This window comes from Lagenorhynchus albirostris, chromosome 12, assembly GCF_949774975.1.
Source record: "Lagenorhynchus albirostris chromosome 12, mLagAlb1.1, whole genome shotgun sequence".
Taxonomy (NCBI): Eukaryota; Metazoa; Chordata; class Mammalia; order Artiodactyla; family Delphinidae; genus Lagenorhynchus; species Lagenorhynchus albirostris.
In genome coordinates, this window is record NC_083106.1 from 17647690 (window position 1) to 17672211 (window position 24522).

The following is a 24522-nucleotide window of genomic DNA, read 5'->3' on the forward strand; positions in this document are numbered from 1 at the left end:
ATACGGAATACACCTATAAAAGGGATTTCTCATCTCAAACAATGTTTAATAGTCGACTTCTTTCCTTTTGTTCCAGTGGAAGAAAGGTTGGTCAAATTGTCAAAAAAAATACCACCAGGTTCTTGAGGTAGACTTTAACCTCCAATTTTCCTCTAAAAGTTATATTTTAACAACAAAAATTTTTTTAAAAACTTAATTTCCAGGAATTTAAACAATTTAAAACAAAATAACTATTTTTATAAGTAAAAAAAGTTATGTTGTTCCATTTTCTGAACTACATTCTATCTCTTTTTTTTGCCTTTTATGGAAATATCTAAAATAGTGATCATGGAGTAGAAAATTATTAGATTTTTATCTCCTTAGAGATTAATAATAGAAAACTGAAGAGGATTTTCTAATCAAAGAATCTGATAGTATAAAACATCTGATGTAGGAATACTTAATTGATGACCACTGAGACTGCTAATAAGAATAAAATTCGAAAATTCTAGAAGAGAAAGCCTAGCTGATTCACTTTGCTCTGCACAACTTATCTGGTTTAATTTAAGACAGCATCTCTGATGATTTTATTCTAAGCATAAGATGCCAGCTGGTCTCTTCTAAGAATTCTGTCACCCTGCCCTTGGTCTGAATGGTGAACTGGTCACTTTAGAGGTGTAGCTGTTGCTCATTTCTTGCATATGTCTCTGGATATACTTTTCTACTCTTTATTCCTTATTCACTTTGAAATGCAGAAATCCTCCACCTGTCTGAACATGATATTTTGACACGTAATTAAATATTACATGTAAAAATGAACCATTTTGTCGAAGAATTTAATTTTCTTCAACCTTCCTTTTTATTACTGTTCAATGCCCATGCAAAGGACCTGTTTACAACACCCAGATTCTTCATAGAGGACACTCCAGGCAGGCTTATCTCAGTTTGCTGGCAGGTGCATCCCAGTCACTTGCACATCTGGTTTCTCTTTGCATAGAAAAGAGTTTGCCATCCACCATCATCTGCTTCATGTCTTGGCTGGATTTATCCCAGAAAAGGCTATGGGGGAATGCCCATTTGCACTCTTAATTTGTAAATCACAGTCATAAAATCAGAGGAAATGCATATCTGCCCGTCCCTAATTTGCACACTAAATTTATAAATCTAAAGCGGTTTTAAAAAGGGGCAACTTAAAGAATACCTTTATATGTGTCTATGTGACAATTTCCCCAGACTTGAAAAATGTTGCCTTAGCTATTCGCTCATTGTTTTTAAAAATCACATTCTTTTCATTCGATCAATAAATATTTACTCGACTCCTACTATGGGCAGGCACTGTAGCTCTCCTTTATCCTTCCTAAAAGAAAGCAAAGGGCCTTATTCAGTGGGTTTAAGGCATCAATAAGGACAATTTGTGCTTGAGTCAATTTATTCTTGAGTGTTGTAGTCAGTTTTAAGGTAATCTCTTTCATATAAGAGGAAAAAAAGAAGGGAAGGGAGCGAGGCACTGCGCACCTATTACGTGTCAACACCGAGCCAAGAACTGTGTGGGTGTATGTTGCAGAATTCTTAAGCCTCTTAAGAGCTAAGGGAGGGTATGTATTCTTCCCATTTTATGGACAAGGATAAAAAGCTTTGATGAGTTTAATAATTGTTCAAGATCATTTCTCATGCTACATTCTTAGCTTTGTTCTTAACAGATTCATGACAGGAAAAAGCTATCAACGTGATTCTAGAATTTGAACTCAGATCTGAGGAACTCCAAAATAAAAACTCAATGCTTACTGTTTCTGTTATTAATTTCACAACACCAAGATGCTGTAAATTTCTCTGGATTGAAAAACTGCTTGAGTACAGCTATTCTATGTTGCTGTAAATTCCTTTGTGAGGAAAGAGCCCTTAGAATCATGCATTCCCTATGCCAAGAATATGTGCGTAAAATCTTTCTTTCCTCACCTTAAAAATTTTGTTTTAAGATGAAATGAAGAAAGTGTGGCTATAATCCTCCCATTTCCTCAATATTATGAAGTAAAAGTCTGTAATTAACCTCTCTTGATGTTCTAGGAAATACAAATCAAGATAATCCTCTAGTTTTCATAATATATTTATTTGTCCCTCCGCTATTTCCTTTACCTTAAAAAATTAACGATATCATGAATATTAGATAAAAGAAAAAAACACTATGAAAAAATTACTCTTCTTAAGCTTAATTATCTCCAGATATAATTCATGGTAAGATTACTTCCTTTCTCTTATGTCTTATATTCTAACTCTTAACTCATCTTCATTTAATGCAAAAGAATTAATGGGCTTCCTTTAATATTTCTCTGTTGATTTTAAAGCTTTCTTCCTCTAGCTTTAGGTAAGAAGTCTTTAAAATCCATGGGCTATTTCACCGTTCTAGATTGTGATAGAGGATTGTTATTTTCAAATTCCAATAGCAAACACAAAGAGAAGATTTAAATTTGGCAAAATAATTGAAGCTAGACATTATATAAATAGAAAATAAAACTTGCAATGACCAAAGAGCCTCCTTTTTGGTTGCAGTAGATTGCATCATAATGCCCACAGTGAAAATACTAGATTTTTCAGAAATCGGGTCCTCTCTAGCAACAATTCAACAAATGCATGTAAATGTACATCTGTGAAATAAATCTGCCACAGATCCTGCACCTGGAAATGAGGTCTCGAACAGGAAGCCATTTATTATCACAATAAATTATATCTATAATCTATAGAGACACCCCCACTCCTTAAAAAAAACAAAAACAAAAAAAAAAACCTAACTTGGAAATTATAAAGACTCACTTGGGGAAAAAAAAATGATGAAAGGTTGATCGGCGTATAATTCTTACAAAACTGCAAGCAGTATTTTTTTAAACATGTAGTTTAAAAGACAACGTATACATGCTTTTAGAGCTTAATTTCCTTGCATTTGTACTTAAGAATGAGACTGACTTTACCCGGTATCTAAACTAATCTCTAGAAGTAGCTAAACTATGTCAACCTTAGATTTTTAAAGCAGTATTGTGATTAAAATAGCCCTTGGAGACCTTAACTGCCTACCCATTCCCATATGCACCAGGAAGAAATGAATGTACATCTACCTCTTTTTCTCCGAGGGTTCCTACTCTTGAGCATTACAATGTGATGTAAGCTTCAATCTCTTTTGTACTTCTAAGTAGTGCAGGGAAGATTCTGCAATACAGTACTGCCTAGCTGCTCTCAGAATCTGTCTGACTGTGGAGCTTTGCTGCATGTCTAGATCTCTTCTGATGATCTCCTTTTAACTAAGTTTGGGGTCTGGTCAACACGACTGCATTTTCTAAGCAGAGAAGAAAACTGCCAACATCCAAAGGCAAAAACAATAGGAATTAGAAGAACTCCAGATTCATCTTAATTTCTTCCTCCCACCTCCTTCTACTCTCCTTTTTGGCTGTGGTTATACAGGGCTCTTAATGTCCACTGCCACGGCCCACCTCTCTGCCCCCACCACCACCAAAGGCCTGAAATCAGAATCTGGGGAGGGAATCTGGGCCATGGCAGTGTCCAGGGCTGAGGAAAACTGGCCATCCAGTTACACAGCTGGCCCTTGCTCCATGTACATCAGAGTAAGACACTCTTACATGTCCTAACACTCAAATTCAGCCAGATGAAACTTAAAAAGAGAAGTTATAAAAAAGTTTCTTCCTTTGCAGATGTTCCTGAATTTGTCACCTTTATCATTGTACCTACATATGAAATAACTATATAAAGCACCTTAAAATAAGAATTCCTTCACCAAACTATTCTATAGAGAATTATATAAAATACTTCACCTATGAAAACAGTCCTATATAAAGTGAAAAAATATGTTAAAATACAAAATTAAAATGACTATTCTCGGGCTTCCCTGGTGGCGCAGTGGTTGGGGGTCCACCTGCCGATACAGGGGATGCGGGTTCGTGCCCCGGTCCGGGAGGATCCCACGTGCTGCGCAGTGGCTAGGCCCGTGAGCCATGGCCACTGGGCCTGCGCGTCCGGAGCCTGTGCTCCGCAACGGGAGAGGCCACAGCAGTGAGAGGCCCGCGTACCGCAAAAAAAAAAAAAAAAGACTACTCTCAACTTAAAGGCTAATTTGGAAATGATGTAATTTCTAGCTATTGCCAGAAATCTTTTTGTCTTGTATTACCACTTAAAATTAGTCAGTACCCAAATGCCTTAGCCAACCTCACTTATTTGCAGCAAGAATTCATAGTACCGAGGGCAGAATCCCAAAATATGTAGAAGACTGTATCTCACAATGGTGTGTCTTTAAAAAATGAACTCAGTACTTCTTTATGTGTGATATTTCACTGCCTTTTGTCTAGCTATTATAAGTTCGTTACCCAGTGTACTAAGTTGATTATTCCAGAATTTTTCCAAGCAAAAAGTTAGGCTGATGAGTATTTCCAGGGTCATCATCCATTTCCCTTTTTGAAAGAAGGCTCTAAATATGCCCTTTTCCAGTCTTCAGGCACCTCATCAGTCCTCCACGAGTTCTCAAAAATGATATCTAGCGGTTCTGTGATGACTTCGGCCAATTCATTAAGAACTCTAGGATGCCAGCCATTGGGACCTGTGGATTTGAACATATCGGGGTTATTTAAGTTCTCCTTTACCCATTCTTCCCCTAGTCCATCATGGATTCCTGCTCCAATTTTTAAGTCATACTTGTCCCTTTCTGGTTACCACATGGACTTCTGAAAACCAGCTTTCAGTCTCTGCTTTTTATCTATCAATTTTCTCTTTGAAGCTAATAAGAGAAAAATGTATTTTATTCTTCTCAAGCCTATGTTTTGTTTAAAAAAAAAAAGGTCTACTTCTCTTTCCTTTCATGTTTCTTATAAGAAAAGGAAAGTTAAAACGCAATAAATAAATAAAAGTATATCTTGTAATAGTTTGCCTTCCTGAAATCACATCACTGAATTCTACATTCCGGCAGCCTTAGTCATAGGTAACAGTCAACGTACTGCTAAACATTTCAAAGGCTACCTAGCTCATGCTCAGAGGGTACATATCTATGCAGCTTGTCTGTACAAGTGCTAATTCAAAATGTACCTTCCAAAATAAAAAAAGATTCACAATCATCTTTAATCATGATTTGTATGCACATAACTTTAACACATAGGCATTTAAAAAGCATAGTTGTGCATGAACTGGAAAGAGATGAAGAAGCATTTCTTACAAACAGTAACCTAGTTGAATTCATCTGCTATTGTGTGGTCATCTGCACCAGTGTTCTGAGATTGATATTACACTAATTATCTCCAAGCTCTGATCCGTGTTGACAGTTTTAACCCCTTCGTGGTCACCATGATTCCTCCAAAATTGAAAGACAGCGACAGATTACAGTTTCCTGCCCGTCTGTCATAGTTATGCCCTGGGCCTAGAATCCCTTGACAGATCGAGAATGGACAAAGGAGAAGAAGGAAAAAAAAAGAGTGCAAAGGAAGAATGAGGATGCCTGGGTCTCTCTTATGATTTTTGATATGACAGGCAGGCTGTGCTGCTTGGATTCAACAATTTTCTTGTTGTTGTTTTTTAACTGGAAAAGCTTCTGGAAATGGTTGAATCAATTTTGCTCTCTTTTGTTTTTGTTTTGTTTTGTTTTTCTAGTCTATATCTCTCCAGTGGTACCCCCAGTTTTATCTCTTGCAAAAAAAAATCATATTGCAGGCATTATTAAGACTTTTAAGAAACAATTCTGCATATTTCTCTAGGGCATAATAATTTGTTTTAGCATATGCCATCTTCACCCTTGCTCAAACCTGCCGATGGCAATATGTTAACTAATATGTCACCATTCATTACTTTGGGTAATAGCATCCGGCAGTTGCATCTAAATGGATAGGAAGTATTACTAGCCATGCTCAGGAAGTTTCTTTCTCCAGAAAATCAAGCTGCTTTCAGGCCTTTTTCGCCCCTGTAAGACCAAGTAATAATATCTTACTACTCACTAATATATTCACATAGTCACTCAGATAAACCCATACCCAAGCCAATCAATGCCTCCATGAAAACCAAACTCCTGTTATAAACTATGTAAAAGTAATGTTCAATCTGTCTTGACAAACTAAGTTTTTTTTTTTTTTGAGGGGGGAGTGATCAAAGTTACCTTAACATCACGAAGGCAAAACTGTTTCATTTTTAATGCTCGAATGAATGAATGAATGAAAAAGCATTGCAACAAAAATTGTATTTGCTATAGAGTGCAAGCTAACTTGCTATTTCTATCTGAAAAAACAGAAAGAGCCTCAGGTTACAGCATTAGGGTTACTAAGACCTCAGGAAGACTACAGCTGAATTCTGAAGGGGTCACAAAGGAAGGAGGCAGCATCTTGAGGACATTCTTATTAAAATGATTCTCAGATGTCTGCACCACACCTGATAGGCTCTGCCTGAAGTCAGCAGGGTGACCTTGTCTACTGTTAAAAGTCATTTTATTCCAGGAACCTGTGGAAATAAAGAAAACGCCTTTGTACAGACTATCATCTAGTAAACGGGCAGACACCCTCCACCTTAAACTTATCTAAAGATGTGGACCACGAAGTCATTCACAAATCTAGCATCAACCTAACAGCCTCAGAAACCTCTTGTGTCTTTGGTTCAACAAAAATAAATCGCATTCATTAAACAAGCCCAGCCGTGCAATTTGCTACTTTTCATTCTTTGGGGGAGGGGGTGGGAGGCAAACAGGATTTCCACAGTTGGGTCATGGAGAGTTTCAAGATGTGACAGCAGTCGCAGAGAACAGTAATTAGCTGAGCACATGGTGCTTCGTGATCATAGGAAACGTGAGTAATTTCCATGCTAGGAAGGCTCCTTGGAGCTCTGGCGCCTGGCATGCATTGTGACATCCCAGATCCTTTTCCTTACAGACCGCAGTCCTCAAGCTGAATAGAAATGAACAGATGTTCACAACTCTGACCAGCTTTAAGGAGATAACTGCTAGAAATACGTCTTATGGGCAAACAAGCCAGTCCAGCCTCATTTCACAGAGCTGCTCCTACCACCTCACATTTTTTCCTTTCATTTTCCCCCCTAAATAATCCGGCATACTCCTACAAAGAAAAAAGCCCTTTCTTCACTCCACCAAGAAAAATAACAATCTGTTTATATGTGTTTACAGCCTTCTTTGGATATGACTAGGCTGACTTAACAAATCATGAAAGGAATTGCCTCAAACCTGGTCCTTTCTCAAAATTCATAAAAGTCAACCTCTGGACCAATAAATAGCAAGTTATATTTTTGGTTCTACTAATGCTCCTGAAGTTTTCCTGTTTTTAAAGTTTGTAAAAATTGAATGCCAGCGGTTTGTAATATGCCAAATTATTATCTATGTCTACGGAAACATTACTAAAAGGTTTATACTCTGGTTTGGCCTAATTCTTCCCCAATCTGCCTTTGAGCCCACTCTCAGATAGTCCTACATCAGGGCCATACAAACCTAATTCTTGGGCTGAACTGTGACTTTCTCAGTTTTATTTGCTCTAAGCTCTTATGGGGGATGGGAGGGGTACAGGGACAGTCTTTCATTTCACAGATACTTGGCAATTCTAATCTATGTTAGAGTTCCAATCTGAGAAACAGAGGGGGTGGGCAGGGGTGCAGAAAAAGTTATTTAAGGAATAAAGAAACTATTATCCTGTGGTTAAACATTAAATGTTACGAGATTACGTTTTCTTGTTTCTCAGTTGATTATTCTGATTTTTAACTGGCTTCCAGTCTGTTGCTCTTTTCAGCTTGTGATTTTCCCCCTAATTAAAAGGCAATCAGAGTTATATGCAGGCTAAACCATTTAGAGGTTATTTCTCTATTGTGATATTAGGTTAAAGGATGTAGCTTGATTGCAGATGTAGAACCAATAAATTCTCCACACGTGGTGGCTGAGATAAAAAAAATAAAACTGGTGACTGTACCATAAAAGGCCATGCAATTCCCTTGGGGGGGGCGGGGAGGGAGGGGGACGACTCTCTCACAGGAAAGAATTAATAAAGAACAGTGGTGCAAATGCTGCCTTCTCTCCTCCTGGATGGCACAAGGCACACAAATCTGAACCTTTGGGTGGTTGGTGATAAGACAAGATTTTTTAACACATAACTTTCTCAACATTCAACCATGTCACACTACTTATTGTTATGGAACCAAGGAAGGTTGGTAATTTGATAAGAGACCGGGGAGGTGGGCGGGTGTAAATACAGCCTCATTTTAGCTGTAAATTTCTCCAAAGGCAGAAACCACATTTTACACTTCTTTCTATCTGCCTCGGGACTATTATATATAGCATGTCACACACTTCTACTGCTGATTGATTCAACTGTCCACAGTATAATTTTTACATACAATTTCTCAGTAAACAAAGTTGCTATTGAGAAATGTTAGTCTAGCAAGTCAGATAGGAGTATAGTTTCCTTTGCCTACACAACAGAGAATAAAATTGCAATATATTCACTAAACCCATCTGCATCTTCACAGTCATCTTTCAGTTCCTCGAAAGGCCTCTGGTGGGGGGCGGGGCACCTCTCAGCTGCTGGGAAGGCTGAGGCTGCCTCCCAGCCCCCAGTAGGCTGGAGGATGCAATGTTACGTTACACAATGAGCTGGCATATATGTCCTTTTTTCTACAGGGATTTTACAGGGTAGGTTTCCAGGGATTCTATAGAAAAATGTTTGGCCTGCTCCAGTATGATCCACGTATATTTTCTTTTTCTGACTTTAAACACAAATACCCAGACGCATTATAAACCATTCTGTACAACTATCCTGCCTCCATCTATGGTGTGTACTTGGTAAGTACTGATTTACTATCTAATTCCTGGAACAAATTAAACAGGTTATAATAAACTGAACAGCTTCTCGCCACCTTCTCTGGACCCACAAGAGTTCTAAGCTTCACTCAGGACTGAATCTGCAGGTTTTAAGCAAATGGAATGTATACTGGAGAGGATGGAAATTCTCCTACCCCTTATTATTCAGAAAACTCTCAGGAACAAATTCAGAGGTTAAAAGACAAAAGCGTCTTTATTTATGCTCTCCTCAGGGCATTCACCGATTTTATAATTTTTCCAACTGAATAGCTATGTAAATTTCCGATTTCTTAAAACCACTTTGTTATAGTCATCGTTGACATATTCTGAATATGCTAAATTCCCCCCACACGGAGGGCAGCCCACAGGGCTGTGGTCGGCAAGTGGCAGCAAACTCCAGAGACCAGGCTTCAGAGGCCCGGGACCTCCTCGCTGCCCAGAGTTGGGTCATGTCTTATCTCTACCAGGAAGAAACGATCAGGGGTTTAACTGTTGGGAATTCTGAATTCTTCTTTCAACAATTTTATAATAATTAACAGCTGGTCACAACATGAAACTGGGGCTAGGTCACCACACTTTCAAGAAGTTTAATAGTACTGTTACGGAGGCAAAATAGTAGCTGGAGGGGACAGTGCTTTTAAGAACAAAGAGGGATTCTGAGCATGTTTACAGATGGAGTGGAAGGATTCCATGGAGAGAGACCAAATGCAAGAAAATAAAGGCATAATTATAGACCATAATTATGACTAGGGCCAAGGGTAGATACCCAGAGGAGGGATTAGTCTTAGAGGGGAGAGAGGCAATTCCTCATCAGAAACAGAGGGAAAGAAGAACAGATGGGCAAGGACATCAACACACTTTGAGATGAAGGAGAGAGCGAGGGAGGTAGCTCGTGTGCAACGGACTTGCAGTTCTCAGGAACGACCTAGCCAAGGTCATCTGCAGAAGGGGAGGTGAGAGAGGAGCAAGGGTACAGTTTTAAGGCGCCCAGAGGCAGTAAGGGGGGCCTGAACTGGGACATGAAATCAGTTTGACAGCTGCAGGAGGGCAGATTCAGCTGGGCTGGACTGCATAGAATTACAGTGAAATGAGCTTTTAGAGTTTTTCTGTATTATGCTTCAAAGTCTCCAAATACTATCCAAAATAGGGATCAAGACACGGGCCTGGAAATGCGCAATACAAGTCCAGAATAGAACTAATGATAAGTGCTACAGCATGTTGTATATGAGTGTTCTGTCTTCCAGTAAAGCTCTTTAAGGCATATTTGATATGCCTTTGAATGAAACAGTGCCGTTGATGACTAGCTTGGTCTGTTTGGGCTGCTATAACAGAATACCACAGACGGGCTGGATTATAAACAACAGAATTATTTCTCACACTTCTGCAGGCTGGGAAGTCCAAGGTCAAGGTGCCCACAGGGTCAGTGTCTGGTGAGCCTGTCTTCCTGGTTCACAGACACCACCTTCTCACTGGGTTCTCACAAGGAAGAAGGGGCAAGAGAGCTCTTAGGTCTCTTTTATTAGGGCATCAATCCCTTCCTGAGGGCTTTACTCTCATAATCTAATCACCTCCCAAAGGCCCCACCCCCAAATACCATCACATTGGGGATTAGGTTTCAACATATGAATTTTGAGACATAGACATTCAGTCTATAGCATCATCTGTCTCTAACCAGGCTCCCTGGCTACCCATTTAAGGCTTTCTCACCTCTCTGTCCCTCCGTCTCCTTCTCTCTCATCTACATACTCACAGTAAAATCATCCTTTATTATGTACTAATGGTGCTTGAAACCACCATTAACACTACCCTGCTAACTCTGATTACAATTATCATTAATGTAATTACCATCAACTGTAGGTTTATAGTACATATTACAATTATTACTACCTGCCTACCCCGCCAACAGTAAACGGCTACGAACAGTAACTGAGTGACCTTCTTCTGTGCCGGGCACTGTGCTAAGGACACAGTATATTTAAACATAATCTCCTTTACTTCTTACCACAAGCCAGCGTGATGGCTATCATGGACTCAGTTTTACGCATGGGGAATCTGAGGCTTTAAAGTGTAGATACCCTGAGAGGGTCAAAGGCTAATCAGTGGCAGAGCAGTCCTGTCCCACAGCAAAGCCCAACCTTGTAAAAGTATGTCTGCACTCCCCATCATTTTTGTTTTTATTTATTTATTTATTTATTTTGGTCCGTGCAGCATGCGGGACTTCCTTGACCAGGGACGGAACTTTGTGTGTCGTTCAGTGGAAACGCAGAGTCCTAACCACTGGACTGCCAGGGAATTCCCCCCATCATTTTTGACTGTGAATGTATAGTAGTTAAATAGCATCCTCCAAAATTCACATCCACCTGAAACCTCAGAATGTGAATTTGCAAATACAGCCTTTGCAGATGGTTTAAACTCTGGAGATGAAATCATCCTGGATTTAGGGTGGGCCCTAGATGCAGCCACTGGTGTTCTTTTAAGAAGAGGAGAAGACACAGACACACACAGAGAAGAAGGCCATGTGAAGACAGAGGCCAAGAGTGGAGTAATGCAGCTACAAGCCCAGTAATGCCAGGAACCACCAGAAACTGGGAGGGGCAAGGGAGAATTCTCCCTTCGGGCCCTTAGAGGGAGCATGGCCCCCCACAAACTGTGATTTCATATTTCCGGACTCCAGAACTGTGAGAGAGTAAACGTCTGTTGTTTGAAGCCACTCAGTTTGTGGTACTTTGTACAGCAGCTCTCATAAACTAATATGGAATCCTTTCACAGAAATACTTAATTTCTCAAATGCTCTTGGGAGTATTTTTAATCACTCCATCATTTTTAGCAATACATGCAAATGTGATTTTAGGCAAAAGGTATTTTATTTTTATTCAGGATACAAAATGTTGCGCATAATGCTTACTTAGATATTATATTTAATGTCATTCATAATATATAAGAACATTTTAATTTTGTCCTATTAAATAAATGATGCAAACTGTTATATGATTTGTAAAAAATACATTAAAAACTATATGCTGTGTTTATGCATCCTCCATGTATATTAAGATGCAGACTGAGATTTAACTATTTCCTACAGCATCAAAAATAGAAAATAATCAGGGCTTCCCTGGTGGCACAGTGGTTGGGAATCTGCCTGCCAATGCAGGGGACATGGGTTCGAGCCCTGGTACGGGAGGATCCCACATGCCGCGGAGCAACTAAGCCCGTGCGCCACAACTACTGAGCCTCCCTGCACTCTAGAGCCTGCGAGCCACAACTACTGAAGCCCACGTGCCTAGAACCCGTGCTCCACAACGAAGAGTAGCCCCTCTCGCCGCAACTAGAGAAAGCCCGCACGCAGCAACAAAGACCAAACTCAGCCAAAAAATAAATAAATAAAAAGACTGGCTTATGATGTTTAAAAAAAGAAAGAAAATAATCAGCAGTTGGGATGATTGGTTTCATTTTGCTTATTGTCCACTAGTTTATTTACTTGAATATTCATGATTTGCTTTAAGTTGCAAGACCAGAGGGAAGGTTACAGTGACTATTTGTAAGCATTTCTCTACAAATAACATGCTATATACATGACATTTTTATTTCCAATAAGTTAAAATTGAATGTAAACACCAGTATTTTTCTGTTTTGATATCAGTTATTGAAGAATGTGAGTTTAATGTGCGATGTAAGCATATCTGAACTCTAATGAAGCTCTCATTTTACAGAGGAAAATATTCAAATAATTTTCATTGATATACTTAAAAGATATATGATGAAACAGTTACTATTCCCAACCTGGAAACCTTTCTTGACTCTTTTGACAGCTCAGAAACCTCCAGCTAGATAACATGGCAGTTTCTATATTAGCAGTTCTCAAACATTTGCTTCCAGGAGCAAACTGCATTTTTAAAAAACACTGAAGATTCCAAAGAGCTTTTGTTTATATGCGTTATAATTATCGACATTTACCTATTTGAAACTGCAACTGAGAAATGTTTAAAATATTTATTTAATTCATTTAAAAATTAAAATAGTACATGTATCATGTTAACATAACATTTTTATTAAAAATAAATCTATTTCCCCCAAAATTAATAGTAAGCATGACATTGTTTTACATTTTTGCATATCTCTTTAATGGCTAGTTTTATAGGCTACTGAGTTCTCACATCTTCCACACTTGAACTGTGACAATATGTTGTCTTAGTTGAAATACATAAAGAAAATCTGTGCTATTAGAAAAAGGAAAATATTTTAACAGCTTTTTAAGATAGATAATTGTAGATATTCTTTTGCTACCATGCCAAAATTTGACAACATATAGATTCTTAAGTCAGTTACCATGTGAAATCTGAAACCATATCAATGAACTTTTTGTACTCCATCAACGACATGAAAATCTTTGGTCTGTCTTCTACTATTAACAGATCTCTTGTTATACGTGATTTGGCAACATCATGCATTAATCATTTGGAAAATATTAGGTTCCTGAGCTATGCAGATCTTCTAAATGTTAACACATATCGTTATTCAATATCAAAAAAGTAACATTTGTTACTATCACCACCCAGCTCATCAAAAAAGCCTTCAAGTCTTGGGAAACTGTCAAGCTCACTGTGGCAGACACAGGTTTTTTTTTTAATGTAATTTTTACTTGAATATTCAAATTTTACCATTAACAAATATTATCCATTACTTTTCTTGAAATATTAGGTTCACTTTACTCGCTTTCAAGAAATTTAGCTGCTGGGACTTCCCTGGCAGTCCAGTGGTTAAGACTCTGGGCTTCCAATGCAGTGGGTGCGGGTTCAATCTCTGGTTGGGGAACTAAGATCCCACATCCCATGCAGCGTGGGCAAAAATAAAATAAAATACATATTAAAAAAGAAAGAAATTTAGCTGCCAAATACCCAGTAAGTAACCACAATTTGTTCCTCAGTTGTTCTTCTAAGGCAAAATGCTGTTCCATGACTAAAGCAGCTAGTTGAGCTAGTAACTTAACAGCAGAAGTGGTTAGTGAGGAGACAAGGTTCACATGCACTTCCATTTGCAACAGAAGTCTTTGTGAGTAGTTCTCATTTTGTCATACAGAATATCAAAATAAAAATGTACTCAAAGGTTGAGAATTTAATCAACTTACTAATTGCTACTGCTTCATCAAGGATATTTTAAGGAAAACAGCTATTTTTTGGCATGTGCGCAGGTGATGAACGCCATAAGCACTAATGCAGTTTGATGCCACTGCCTTGACTGGCACTAACGTGCCAGCATTTTTACCCACTGTGGCTTTTGTGCTACCAATGCAAACGTCCACAACGCGAAAAAGGCAAATAATGTTACAGTATTGTTATGAAATAATTATTACCTCAAAGACCCCTGGGACCCCCAAGGATCTGTGGACCACACTTTGAGAACCACTGTCTAAACCACTCCTAGATGGTACAGGCCACAAAATCAGCACCAGGAGATCTCAGACCAACTCATCAGTCTGGAATATAATTCTTCCCTTTGAAATAACTCCTTCCTAACAATCGCTCTGTATTTACCCTCCTGGCTCCCCACCTGCCTCAGCCCCATGAAACCAGAAAGTCTGTAGCCTTCCTGCCATGAAGATGAGTTGACTTTCCTCCTGTCGGGAGAGGGTTTGCAAAGGTAGCTGGGCTGGCTAGGGGGGGAAACGCTTCTCGGAGGGACAGTGCTTGCCAGATTTGACGAAAGCAAGAGCTTTTCATGTGACTTAGGCAATTCTGATCAAAAATAACCTGTGGTCTCTTGGCATCCAGTCCCAGACCCCTGAACACTGAAGCGTGGCCTCCACTGGGCCTTAACCTCACCTGCCAAATTGGAATGGGCAGGGAAGCAAGACAACTGTCATAAGCCTTTTTAGCAATTCCTTGGAAAGCCCATTTGCATGTATAGTGGCAGCCAGAGTGAAGCACTACCCAGGGGATCTGTGCTGTTTTCCATTACTCTACCTCTTCTCTGGTTTTGGCAGGGGAAAAGAGGGACATTTTTAAATGTCTCGAGAAAGCCACAAGCTCTGATGCCATCATTCTGGGTCTTAAGGACCATCAGCTAATTGCTTTAAAGAAACAATACTGGGCTTCCCTGGTGGTGCAGTGGTTAAGAATCCACCTGCCAATGCAGGGGACACGGGTTTGATCCCTGGCCCAGGAAGATCCCACATGCCACCGAGAAACTAAGCCAGTGTGCCACAACTACTAAGCCTGCGCTCTAGAGCCCACGAGCCACAACTACTGAGCCCATGTGCCACAACTACTGAAGCCCACGCGCCTAGAGCCCGTGCTCTGCAACAAGAGAAGCCACCGCAATGAGAAGCCCGCGTACCGCAAGGAAGAGTAGCCCCCGCTCGCCACAACTAGAGAAAGCCTGCACACAGCAACGAAGACCCAATGCAGCTAAAAACAAAAAAAAAATAAAAGAAAATAAAAGAAAGAAACAGTACTTATGAAGTCATCTGAATAATCCTCAAGATGCTGGCCTTGTCCAAATAAACTCTGAGGACGTGTAAATGGGTTACCTGAAGCAGCAAAATATGTAAATAGGACTGAGTTTCATCATACACTGAAGGTCTTCACCACACACACACTTGCTGTTATGAAGTGACACTTCTAGAAGGTTTGGGAGCAAAACCCAAATCGCAGCCCTTCACACGGTTACAGTTCAAGGTAGCCTAATGTCACTGTGTCCAGAGTGAGCCCAGAGTGACTCTTTGTGTGTGTGTGTGTGTGTGTGTGTGTGAGAGAGAGAGAGAGAGAGAGAGAGACAGAGAGACAGAGAGACATTGAGGGTTGGGGTTGGGGAATGGAGGACACCTGGGTCTACCTCCTCAAACCAAACCAGCCTATCCTCCAGGTATCCTCAGCAGTCAGTGCATCCCTTCCGGCCAGGACAGAAGTGAAAGCCCCTGGCGGGAAGCAGTGCAGGGCTAGAGACCCATGCTCAGACTCTGGAAGGAAACCCCAGGTTTACTACTTTCTGGATGGGTGGCCTTGGGCACATTACTTAACCTAACTGCTCTGTGCTTCAGTTTCCCATCTGAAATGAGAACAACAGTGGTACCATTTCAGAGAGCTGTTATGAGGATTAAACGAGTTAACATTTGCAAGACTGTTTAGAACAGTATCTGGCACAGTGTCAGCCTATATAAGTGGATGTTTCTTCTAACACGTACCCCATAAAAGGCATGGAATTCTATTTCTTCATTCAATCACCGAGTGATATAAACCCACCCCTAAGGAGGCATAGATACTTAGGCACATTTTCAGAACAAAAACATAATGGATGTGCGGCAACATTATTAAGTTAGTCATCCACAAATGTTATTAGAATAAATCATGAATAGTGTGTATGCTTTAAGCACTGTCTAGCCATTAAGTTTGAAAAATTTCATTTAGCTTTGTGAAGCATGCCCTATAGAACATAACTGCCATAGCAGTCGTTCTCAGCTTGTTCAAGCATAAAGACCCCTTTAATTGTTTTAAAACGTAAGTCACACCCCCCCGCCACAGGGCGTGTGTGTGAGTGCACGCATCCACACACACACACACACACACACGCACAAAAGAGAGTAACTTCACTATTAAATTCTTCTTACTTTCCTACCACTCTTTGAGAAAAATTGTTGCTTTAAAAGTGATCAAGAATGTAAGAATACCTTCAAATAAATGAATATGAAACATATTATTTATGTACAGATCCACTGAGGATAGTTAGTACCCAAGTAGGTTCCAACTGTTTTTATTTTGGCTACACCGTGCAGCTTGTGGGATCTCAGTTCCCCAACCAGGGATCGAACCAGGGATTCCACGGCTGTGAAAGCCCAGAATCCTAACCAGTAGGCCACCAGGGAACTTGGTTCCAAGACTCCTGTATTAATTCCTCAAGGGTCTGGGTTTCTCAGATTAGAAGTCGCTTTCACAGAGGAATGGAATCATCAGAAGCTAAGATCGTGTTCTTGAAGAAATTCAAATATATTAAAATAAAAGTTGATTAACCCAGTGAAAGTCAAACCCCAGGATCCCGACTTTAATCTAACACGGAGTGGTCACTCCAGGCTTGCACTGGTTAGCATACGGCAGGCAAGAAGTATTTCAGTACATCTGAATACAGCAGTATTCCAAGAAGCTAAAGGCCAACATTTTTTATGACTTAAATCAGAATAGCTTGCTTTCCTCTCCACACAATCTTCCACAGTTGAGCCTCACAATTTTTCACTGTTTACCCCTTCAGGAATCTGACCCTCTGCGGCAAAGATGTTAAACAGAGAAACAGATAATACCATGTCGTTTCTACAGGAAACATGCCTGGTTCCAGAGATAATAGAAAGGACCCACATTTCCTGGAACTAATACAGATCCATGGAAACATCTCCAGGCAAAAACAGAGAAGCTCAGTGGACTGGGCATTTTTCAGGCAATTCAAAACTAGGATAACAAGAGATTTTAGAAGCTCCCTACTGTTGATAGGACTTTGCTCTGTATGACATGGAACGCAATCCCAAGAGCTGACTTTTTGTCCCTCAGACAAAATAGTATTTGAAATAGGTATAAACGTCTGCTGAAATTACGTTTAGGAACAAGTTCTTCAGTTATTTTCTTCTGTGTTTCTCATTCCCTTTGAGAGCAAATGGAAAACCACCTCTCACGTAATTGCATTTTGCTATCACTTTAAAGGCAGAGTTGTTTTTATTTTAGGACATAACGTGCAAAATCATGTTATTTGACTCTACCTTATATTCACAGGTCATGCAAGCTAAATAAAGACACCTTGCTGATTTCTTAATATAGATTCAGCTAAGATTAGTTATGCATCTGCCACCTTAACATTCAGATTGGGGGGAAGAAAAGCCTTAGTTAAAAATCACACTTGCATTGGAAGCACTTATAATTTCATGGTTCATTTAAGAGCATCACAATCAAGAATTTAATTATGTCAAAAAAAGAACGGTATCTTTTTAACAACCAGAAGTGCATCCCCCTCAATTTCTCTCCTCCCCCGCCACCAAAGTGGGTCATTCTTCTTAACCTTTATGGGCTTGTTTTCTGACCTAGGAAATAACGAGTGTGATTAGATGATCTTAAGATACCCTCTGGTTCTATCATGCTGTGATTTTAAGATTTCTAGGGAATAGTCTGATGCGGAGGCAAAGGTGAAACAGAGCCAAGATGCTGTGGGAACTCGGCCAATTCAGCTCCTAAACAAGGCAGTAATTCCCATGATGCAGACACACATCGCACTGGGCACTGTCAGTGGACTGGCAACCCGAAGCTACCACAGAACAACAGTTCCACCAAAACCTCAACTCCACATTAACATTTAAACATCTGCCTACACACTTTATTTAACCCATTCTATGGTTAATGCAAGGATCTCTATGACACCAGTTAAAAAAACAAAATATTCGGGCTTCCCTGGTGGCGCAGTGGTTGAGAGTCCGCCTGCCGATGCAGGGGACACGGGTTCGTGCCCCAGTCCGGGAAGATCCCACATGCCGCAGAGCGGCTGGGCCCGTGGCTGAGCCTGCGCGTCCGGAGCCTGTGCTCCACAACGAGAGAGGCCACAACAGTACTCAGAGACTACCACTTAACAGACTGACATCCCACCTCTCACCATCAAACCACTGTTTTACTGTCTTTAAAGACCTACCCTAATTTGAAGTTATCTTGGTTATTTACATGTCTAATTGTTTATTCTCTGCACCCCCTAGCCCCTCCCCAAAGTGTACACTCCATGTACCGCAAAACAAACAAACAAACAAAAAACATAGCCAGTCATTGTGACTTGAGGGAAAATATTAAATTTGTGAACTATGCAGTTTTATAAAGCTTCTGCCTGGAAGAGGTCCACATCACTTCTACTCACCTTTCATTGACCAAAACATGCCATCTGCCTATTCTTAGTTCGAAGGGCTGGAATATATAATCCTCCTGCAGGGAGGGGTAATGTAGGAAGAGTGATTTGGAATACAGTAATACAGCCTATTACTCTATACTTTCATTTTCATGGGAGAAAAGCCAAGGGTAGGAGGAACAATTAACTTTAAGGAATCCTGTGAAAATTATTTCATAGCACCAATTTTCTTTGGGCACATGGCAACCAATATTTAGGAATATTGGGCTTCCCTGGTGGCACAGTGGTTGAGAGTCCGCCTGCCGATGCAGGGGACACGGGTTCGTGCCCCATTCCGGGAAGATCCCACATGCCACGGAGCGGCTAGGCCCGTGAGCCATGGCCACTGAGCCTGCGCGTCCAGAGCCTGTGCTCCGCAACAGGAGAGGTCACAACAGTGAGAGGCCCGCGTACCGCAAAAAAAAAAAAAAAAAAATGTAGGAATATTAAGTCTCAATCAAAGAAAGCAAATCTTTTTCCAATGAGAAAAAAAAAGCGTGGGGGATACCTCATGGGGAAGGATAAGAAACCATCTACTTCCTGTTTTGTGAATTCCTTCATTTTATAGATGTTCAAATCCCAAATGAAGTGACTCCTGAGGAAGTTAATGAGAGACCTGGGACTAGGCTTCAATTCTCTGTATTCCCATTCCAGGACAGAGTTGATAGAAAACATTAGTCATCATTTTCTGTTCAAATTACCTGAAAAGTACATACATTTTACAGAAAATATCTGTTTCTTTTATAAAGTTAACAACCTAATGTAACAAAGAAACAATTTAAAATAGCGAGGTAGGCACTACACTGAAAAGACAAAATTCAATTTAATTTGTTAATAAATTAAAGGAAGCATGTTACAGTTAGAGCATTTGATTTACCAGCCTGCTGACCAGAGATAGCACGTTCTTTGTACAAACTTAAGAACCATCAGAATTTTGTCAGATGAAACAACCAAGAGGGAAGAGGGAAGAGGTTAGACGAGCCTCATTTAAATAAAGGGAGTTCCTATTTGGGAGAGAAAACTGTAACCTCCAAGCCTTTACCTAATTTGATCTGCCTTAGAGGCCAATGATGAAAGCGTGGCAAACTATTCCATCCGTTTATTCATTCAATCCGTTTTTACTGAGCGCCCATGCTGTGCACAGCACAGTTCTAGGCACTGGGCTGACAGTGAAGGGCAAGGCAGCAATGTCCCCCCTTCATGGAGTGTACGCTTTGGGGAGGGGGTGGGGGGTGCAGAGAATAAACAATTAGACATGTAAATAACCAAGATAACTTCAAATTAGGGTAGGTCTTTAAGGACAGTAAAACAGTGGTTTGATGGTGAGAGGTGGGATGTCAATCTGTTAAGTGATGGTCTCTGAGCAGGCATCATGTAAGAAAATTATGACGCTATTTATGTAAAGTCACAACCCAGTTGTTAGTAACAATCAGCAACATTATCCTTTAAGGCTATTCTTACTCTAGTAAGATCTTTGAATGGATTTTACCTCCACTTCCCATTCCCCACTAAATCTCTCTTTTAATTGCCCATTACTATATTTTTCTTGTTTTATTTATTAAATGCACTTTTATGATTACAGACAATTTAAAAATGAAGTAAGCTATTTTATATCCCCATTACCCAAATTAAGTTGCTTTTTAAGTATTTTCTATACATCATGAAGCCTTTGAAAGAAAATTCATCCTCCCTCCTCACCACCCTCAGTTACCCCCTCTTCTCCTACCTGAATTTAATTCTGGCGGTAGAAAGATTTCGTACCTTTCAAGTCTGGATTTGGGCAAAAATACTAAGGTTCTGCTAAACAAAAAATTCCTTTCTTACCTGTCCCGGGCAGAAACACATACCAGAGGCAGAATTCTAAGAATGGCCCCAGTGACTCTTGCCTTTGTCCAAGTCCCTGCCCTTTGAGTAAGGGTGAAACCCATGAATACACGATGTCACTCCCATGATTAGGTTACACTGTATGACAAAAGGCAGATTCTTCAGGTTGGCTTAATCTAATCCTAGTCATTTAAAAGCATAGTGCTTCTCTGGCTAGAAGACAGGAAGACAGAGAAATCGGGAGCATGAGAAGGACTTGGCTCACCACTGCTGGTTTAAAACAGGAGAAGGAGGGCTTCCCTGGTGGCGCAGTGGTTGAGAGTCCGCCTGCCGATGCAGGGGACACGGGTTCTGGCCCGGTCCGGGAAGATCCCACATGCCGCGGAGCAGCTGGGCCCGTGAGCCATGGCTGCTGAGCCTGCGCGTCCGGAGCCTGCGCGTCCGGAGCCTGTGCTTCGCAACGGGAGAGGCCACAACAGTGAGAGGCCCGCGTACCGCAAAAAAGAAAAAAAAAAAAATAGGAGAAGGAATGCAGTCAGTATCCAGACGCCCACCGCTAACAGCCAGCAAAGATTTGGGAACCTCGAATCTACAGCTGTGAGTGGGGTCCTGACCACTGGACGGCCAGGGAATTTCCTGCAAGGAATTGTATTCTCCCAACAACCTACCACCTTAGGAGCAGATTCTCCCCCAAATCCTCCAGATAAGAGCCCAAGCTGGCTGATACCTTGACTTTGGCCTTATAAGAGACCCTGAGCAGAGAACCCAGCCAACTTGCCCAGAGTGTTGACTTACAGAACTGTGAGGTAACCAATGGGTATTATTTTTAGCCATTAGGTTGATAGGAATTTGTCATGCAGCAAGAGAAAACTAACACAACATGTAACCAGATTTATCAACTGAGTGTTCTATTGTTAAACAGCTAAATAACGACTCTTTCCCACCTTCAGAATATGCACCATTAATTCTAATGAAACGAGGGGAATTGTCTGGGAGAAAAGGGGGAGGAGGGTCAGTGATGGAAAAGTAGGACCCAATGTGGGACAGACTAATGGCAAACACTGTATCATTTACCATGCCTGGTTGCAGTGTAACATGTGCTGGGCCACCAACTACAGTACTCTAAAGGAAGGAAAGAGGCAGAACAGCTAGGATAAACTAAAATGTGCCATGGCACAAAGTGACAGGAAACTGGGTACAACCAACTGTCTTTCTTGTCAATTCTTAGTACATGGGGTGGGGGAGAGAGGGGAGATGATGAAATTGCTTAAATGATGCCATGCCTTTCTGGCATTTTTCCAATTATAAATTCACATGATTATATGCAGAATTCAGATGTATTTACATATTGCAGCAGAGGAAACACTGTGTGTTCACCTGATGCCCTTTCCTTTTCCTTGGCACAAAGGAAGGCTACCATTTCAGGCTCCTCTACAAATATGTTGGGAATACGATGGAGTTCTGGCAAATGGGATGTAAGTAGAAATAACAGAAGTCATTTCCAGGTCACCTCTTCAAAAATATCGTGAACCAATCTGAAGTTCTCTTGTCCCTGAAGAGGCCACGTGTTGAGGGAGCCTGGATCTCTGAGTCACTGCACGGAAGAGAGCCTCCACCAAGGTACACTGGACTTTGTTGGAGCCAGAAATAAGTAACTGTTAAGGTTTTCAGATTTGGGGGGGGAGGGTAATATTCTTATTACAGCACAGCTTAATAATATTCACTTATCCTAAATAATACAAATATATTTTCTCCTTGGATCTAATTTATTAACAGGTTTAGACAGAATCTCTTTCTCTTAGACTTTTTCTTGATTTAGTGTAACACCCAAGCATTACACAAGGACATTAACACAGGAATTTGAATATCAAATTTAATTACTGTTAAAAGACACTCACATTCCGACACATCTGATATTTACACTGGATAATTTCTGTCTTAACGTAAAACTACAATGAGGAGCACACATATACATGCAAATGTACACATATACATGTAATTATTAATAATAGGAATAATGACAAACTCCTTCCTGCAATGCCAGTTTAAAGTATACTTAACCTCGTGGAGACTTACTTATGCAATAACAAGACTTTTAAAATAAAACTAGTGTAACAACAACAAAAAAAAGTACACTTAACCTTAACCACATCTCCATCCCCCACTACCCCCACCCCCCCCCTCAGAAGATGGGCCCAGCGCTCTGATCTTTTCAGCCTAATGTAAGCAATCAATGTCAACCTGGAACAAAGACAAGTTTAAAGTGAAAACTAGCATTTGTTTCGCAGGCAGAAGGACTCACAATGAGAAGTCAAATTATTTTTCCTGAACATTCAGAAAAGGTGTTAACCACTTATAAACCAGAAGGCAGAAGTGAATATACCAGGCCTTCTAACCCAATCACCCATTTTGCCATTTACTTGAAATGAATTTCAAAAGACCTAAGAAGAGACAAAGGGCTAACACGTATTCCTTTAATGTACACGATTATAATTAACCCAAAGTCTGTTTCAAATTTACTGTTATCTATTAAGGAGTAAATAACTTTACAGCCCTCTAATACAGCTCTTAAACTTTAAATCACTGACCATAACTAATAAGCAGCTTAATAGCAAGGATACCCTAAATAGAGCCACAGACCGCAATTTCACCGAGCATAAATCATCATCATTTTTAATGCAAAGGCAACAGCAAATCTCTGTAATTACTGGGTGCATTTTGAATCACTTTTATTATTACTGCACTGGCCCCATTAAAAATCCAGAACACTGAACTGCATGGAATATAAAACTGGAATTATGATACGCTACAAACGCGAATTGAAATCCATAAATTTTCTGCTAGTATTCAGAATTATTTTGTTGCCAAAGAATTTCAGCTATTCAGAAATAACTCTGAAAGCGTTTGCTTTGTCTAGAGCAATAAGTAAGAGCATTTTACACTGCCAAACTGGGGGAGTTGATTTCGGAGCAAAACTATGTGGATGGTTTCTTAAGCACTCAGGATTTTACATTTCTAAAGCAAACCATAATATGCAAAAAGAAAAACAGAATAGAAAAATCAAATAGAATCTACCATCCACGAAAGGATATTAAATGGTGCGTCCCTTCCCAAATCACTTCCATAGCCCCCCTCGCCCAATGGGATGTGATGGGGGCTACAAGAGACCCGGCAACATCAGCATCAATCCCTTTACTACAAATGACCAGGGGGTGTCAGGACATTTACAAAAAGGTAATAACAACAACACTGTTATTTGTGTGCATATGAGTAAGGAACACAGGATCAGCCACCAAGCCACTGAGAGGGATGGTGATAATATGAATATAACTTTAAGTGTAAGTTTAATAGCGAATGATCTAATAACTCCCTCTTAAATATATTCCGTAAATGCTGGAGTTCACATGAATGTATGTATCTATGCAGATACAGTATTTACTATTTACATCACATGGATGAGTATGCAGTGTAATCATTCTATTAAAAGTAAATTTCCTACATACTAACTCCTACTAATTTGCCTGATGTCCACAATAGACGTTACAGCCCTGAAAGACCAACAATTTTCTTTCAATGAGGTTGTGCCCCCACAGAAAGCCTTTTTATAAATTATATGCGCTATAATTTTCTATTCACAGTGTACTGGCATCTGAAGGGCCTTAATCTCCTTTGGGTATCTTATTTTTGAATATACTTTTCTACTACCTTTCAAAAGAGAGGATCTTGCTCTCCCTTGAACAGTCCTTGCCCACTGCTTATATGTGTTCACTTATATATATTTTTTCATACTTATTACCCTTTATTAATCCAGTTTTTTTTTTTAGTTTCTGCTTTATAACAAAGCGACTCAGTTATACATATACATATGTTCCCATATCTCTTCCCTCTTGCGTCTCCCTCCCTCCCACCCTCCCTATCCCACCCCTCCAGGCGGTCACAAAGCACCGAGCTGATATCCCTGTGCTATGCGGCTGCTTCCCACTAGCTATCTACCT

General features: G+C 40.2%; 1 protein-coding gene across 1 annotated transcript in view; it reads right to left on the reverse strand.

Annotated features, from left to right (window-relative positions):
* Positions 1-4513: 4513 nt before the first annotated feature.
* The window catches only part of SAMD5 (sterile alpha motif domain containing 5), a 52163-nt gene continuing 32154 nt past the window's right edge, over positions 4514-24522 (reverse strand). Inside the window, exon 2 of the mRNA XM_060168442.1 lies at positions 4514-4576. Coding sequence (XP_060024425.1) covers positions 4514-4576 — 63 coding nt within the window. The remainder of the gene's footprint in view (positions 4577-24522) is intronic.